This window comes from Etheostoma cragini, chromosome 10 (genome assembly GCF_013103735.1).
Source record: "Etheostoma cragini isolate CJK2018 chromosome 10, CSU_Ecrag_1.0, whole genome shotgun sequence".
Classification (NCBI taxonomy): domain Eukaryota; kingdom Metazoa; phylum Chordata; class Actinopteri; order Perciformes; family Percidae; genus Etheostoma; species Etheostoma cragini.
The window spans coordinates 1038918-1043740 of NC_048416.1; the positions used below are offsets into that span (position 1 = coordinate 1038918).

Below are 4823 nucleotides of genomic sequence, written 5' to 3' on the forward strand. Positions count from 1 at the left end.
TGTGTGTGTGTGTGTGTGTGTGTGTGTGTGTGTGTGTGTGTGTGTGTGTCACTTTTTGGTCATGTGTGTTTTCTTTGGGGTTGGTTTGGGTGTCCGTGGACATTCTGTGTCTCTTTGTGGTAGTTCTGTGTCTCTTTTTTGCATCATTTTGCACTAAAATTGTAACCATATTGGTGTCTAAAACGTTGGAGAAGCTAAGCAGATATTATATAAATAACACTCAAAAACCTTAAACAAAACTTGCTAAAGAAGTCCATCTACAGTCATTAGCTCTGAGAAAAGTCTTAGTTACATTCCTTTGACTTGGGTGTTGCACCTTAACCTTTTATACTGGCAGTGAAAACCCTGACAGGGTAATTATATTGCATTAAAGTACTTTGTCTCTCAGGTGGCTACACCAGCAAAGACAAGCCCAACCCAAGAGGGGAGATCCTGATTGGCGGTCCCAATGTAACCATGGGTTACTACAGGAATGAAAGCAACGATCAGGACTTTTTTGTGGATGAAAAGGGTCAGCGATGGTTCTGCACCGGAGATGTTGGAGAGGTTTACCCAGATGGCTGTCTACAGATAGTGGGTGTGTATATTGGTTCTCCATCTTCCAAAGAAGTGAACATAACACAGATACTAGACCCGGACAACAGCTGATCACACCAACAGACAAAAGAAAGAAGATGAAAACTTACAAGAAAACAATGTTAACATAGGTTATCATCCTCCATGGTATAATTACAATGAAATGTTAAAAGCCATGGGGACTTTACCCTTTGGGGATCCATCCCCCCCCCACCCCTCAGACCTTTGAATGGGATTTCAGCATAGTCCTCTCCAATAAAAGTGATAACAGCAGCATGTTGCACCAGCTGTGTGTAAGTTCACCTGTGTTTGGTTGTAAAGTCCACACTAAACCGTACGTTGAAAGGGTTGAAACTAGAAGGGTGTAATCACAGGAAACACATTTTTATTTTAACGGGTGTGATATAACAGCTGGCCGCTCCTCCTCCTCCCCCACGTTATCCCTCCTTTCAAAGCGATGCACCGTGCCAACCGACCTTCCAGAGGACTTTACACCTAAGGGTGAGGTGTAACCTATGCAAAACTAAGTGCGGAAAAATAACTTATTCATAACTTATTCCTACGTTTGAACTATTTCAACGTAAGCAACCCTTAATGTTAGTAGTGCTTTAACTCCGACCTACATTAGAACATGCGTTTCAACTAGTTTGAGTCTGAATACGCATTGGGATTAAAGTACTGGCAGCTGTTTGACTTGATTCAGGAAGGAATGCTCGTAAAGCTATTAAATAACTACACACTTTGTACAGTTGTTGTGGAACGCTGTCAGGGCCAGCAGCTTTCCCTGAGGGAATCACATCCTTTATCTATGGAAATGTCTGTGTTTTTGTTGTCTTCGTTTTCCACTTTATTCAGGCCCAAAGCTGTCATCTGATACTGTTTGCAAAAGTCACACTATACTATACTTATTTTTTTTTTTTTTTTTTTTTTGAATCACTGATGTGCAGTGATTGTAAGTGCTTTGTTAGTGCTAGATTATAGAGCCCTATTGTAAACCGATTTGTTTTTCTATTCTCATAAAGACCGCAAGAAAGACCTGGTCAAACTGCAGGCTGGAGAGTATGTGTCTCTTGGGAAAGTCGAGTCGGCTCTGAAAAACTGCTCCATCATAGACAACATCTGCGCTTACGCAAACAGGTGAGGAAGTTGCCCTGATTTAAAGGAAGTAGGATTTGAGTTTATTCCACTTCCATTTGTAGGAATACATACTGTATGTAGTACTACGGCAAAGCATTTAAAGTTACTGAAAACATGAATTTATAATTAAAAAGTCACTCCAGATGCAAGGGTGGTGTGGGCGGTTTAATTAGATGCAAATAAAATCAACTACTAAATACCTACGGGTTAGAAAAGTACGTGAAGTCCTTCCTCCCAGATGAACTTGGTCCGTGTCTCAGGTTGAGAATGAGGTCCATCACATTTCTCACTTCTACAGTGTCTTTAAATTCTCAAAATACCTTCAGACATACAGCAAGCTTGGTATGAGCAATTAGGTGGTTATGTATCAACTGACCTATAGAAAGACTGACTGAGACTTCCCTCCACATCTAGTGCGTACAGATTCCAATAATCCAAAGACAAATTTCATGCATTTGTTTCAGATGTCTCACCTCTGTGTGATAAATGTCGACTGAAGCCACTTCCACAGAATCACGCATTCTGCTCCGGACTGTTTCTATTTGGAATCCAGATAAACTGTACAGGAAGTTGGAGAAGGTTTTCCTAACTCGGATGTTTACAGATCCATGCATTCGGACCCATCTCTTTGTGATACCTAAAAACATACTGTGATATATCTAGTGTTATATTCACATCATCCAGTCCTCGGGATAGTTAGATGCTCGCCCTCCTCTTCATCGAGGCCTTCATGTCTACAGGCCTTTAGTGATCAGTAACATGCTCCAGGTGCCAAAAAAATTCTTTTTGGTACTGCCAATACTTTTTGTCATGGTCAAAAAAATCATGGCAGAGAATCGTGATACCAATTCTTAGCAAAACAATCTTCATTCATATTTGCCCCGACTCGTGCAGGCCTAGTTTCAGGTCTCCACCTTCTTCAGCCCGTGTACGTTTAACAACTGTAACACACACTTTAGTTAACCTGCTTTCAACGCGGCACCTAACCGACATCTTTCAGTTCATACACTGGAACAGGCACCAAATTGTTCCGGGACTTTCACTTCAACTGCACCACCTACGCTTCCACTGTCGTGCTTCACCTTTAACTGAATATACAACGTCTTCAGCACTTTCACTTCAACTTTAGTCCGTGCTTACAATTACATCAACACTGACTTCATTCAGTGCTTACCGTGCCAAATCCAGCTTCTTTTAGAACCTCCTGTATAACTATATCAACTTTCAGTTTTGTATTTTGAACGTCACTTTGACTGATTGTTTGAACTATTTTGAATGTTTCAACTGCAGTAAGCACACGTACGTATATTTTCTTTTCTTTTTGTCAACCTTCTTCCTACGGTTCATCCTTTCAGTGAACAGAACTACGTGATCAGCTTTGTGGTTCCCAACCAGAAAAGGATGACCCAACTGGCCAATCAGAGCGGCATAGTGGGGGAATGGGAGGAGCTCTGCACTCACCCCGACATGGAAAGAGAGGTCCTCAACGAGATCAAGAAAGTTGCTGCTAACAGTAAGAAACGATCATGTGATATGGCTTTACAAATTCTTTACTTTTATGCATACTTCTTTCTTCTGTGCAATATTTAATATTTTATACTTTTGATATACCAGTAACTGTGCCATTTTAAAACGGTAATATTTTCATAATGCGTATACAAACTATATTTATCTTTCTTAGCATCATATATACATATTCTGTATGCAATGTACCACTATGTTAGGAGAATTCATTATACTATACTGTGATCAATGTGGGTAAGAATCACTGTTCCTCCTCTTCACTTTCATCCTTCTAGATAAACTCCAGCAATTTGAGATTCCAGTGAAGGTACATCTGAGTCCTGAGCCGTGGACCCCCGAGACAGGTCTGGTCACGGATGCCTTCAAGCTGAAGAGGAAAGAGCTGAAGAACCATTATCTCCACCACATAGAGCGAATGTATGGGGGCAAATAACTTTGCTCTCCATCATCCTTAACTGTATCCAGAACCACTGTAAAAAAAAAAAATGGTACCCAATGGGTTTTATAATGCCGTGTGTGTACCGCAGGCGTCCAAATGAAGATGTCTTAAAGAGAAAAGCTGAAGCTGTTGATAGTTTTAGTTGTTAGTCCACGTGTGCTGCTTTCTATTCTCGTGTGTAGTTTTGATTGTTAGAGAAATGCACAAGTGGCCACTCTTATTTCATAAAAAGGGTCCTAGAACATTACAGCATTCAAATGCCATTTACTTTAATCTGCTGACACTTCGTTTGTAGCTGATCAAAAACTACCACTGTCCTCCATATGTTGCCAATGCTCTGCTTTACTTCCATTAAAAATTGTAACTGTAATCATCACAGTACTGATATTACTGTCTTTCAGTCTACAGTACTTTCTGTCAAGCAGAAGTAGGTGACCTATAAATAAATAATGGCTTAACTGCCATGTTGTGTTTACTTGAGGAAAGATATTCCCACGCAGACACACTGACATGTCTGCTAAACCAGATTCCTTTTCTTCAATGTTTTATGATTTTGTTATGGTGTCAATTTATTCAGAACGTAAGACCAAAATGTGCGAATATAAATGACTCAGGAAGATAAGTAAATGTTTTAATATATAAAATTGTAAAATAGTTGGTTGCTTGTATAAAACCCTTTTGTCAAAATTCTTGTTGGCACCTTATTTATTTAAGAGCAAGCATGCCCAACTATCAACCTGCTAAAATGCTTATTAGCATAATGCTTACCAGCATTAGCAAATCTGAAATGGCAGTAATGCTGTGTGTAATATACCTCAGTTAACGGGTTAATGTACAATTTGGTATCTTAAGGTTATTTGAGTTGGAGTCTGTTTGTTTTAAAGGAAGAGGTTTTTTTAATATATTTTTTCAAGTGTTGTGTTAATGGATTTGCATCGTTAAAACTCTCCAGTCGCTTTCCAGTTGGTTGTTTGGTGATCCTATTTGTATTTATTATCATGCACCATTATGATCACATGCCTTGTTCAACATTTATAGAATAAACTGTTTTTTGTATTATGTGGTGTATGACTTTTATTTTATTTTATACAAAAAAGAAAAACACTCATACATTTTGGAGGAGGGTGTGGAGATGGGGGGGGGGGGG

The 4823-nt window shown here is 39.5% G+C and overlaps 2 protein-coding genes across 2 annotated transcripts in view; one reads left to right on the forward strand and one right to left on the reverse strand.

Moving 5' to 3' along the window:
* acsl4a (acyl-CoA synthetase long chain family member 4a) overlaps positions 1-4732 on the forward strand; it is a 10780-nt gene extending 6048 nt beyond the window's left edge. The window contains 4 exon segments of the mRNA XM_034884124.1: positions 338-577; positions 1599-1713; positions 3069-3226; positions 3513-4732. Of these exon segments, the coding sequence (XP_034740015.1) occupies positions 338-577; positions 1599-1713; positions 3069-3226; positions 3513-3670 (671 nt within the window). The 3' untranslated portion in view covers positions 3671-4732.
* nxt2 (nuclear transport factor 2-like export factor 2) overlaps positions 4225-4823 on the reverse strand; it is a 2629-nt gene continuing 2030 nt past the window's right edge. The window contains exon 4 of the mRNA XM_034884119.1: positions 4225-4823. This exon is cut by the window's right edge and continues 198 nt beyond it. The gene's annotated coding sequence lies outside the window, so the exon portion shown is untranslated.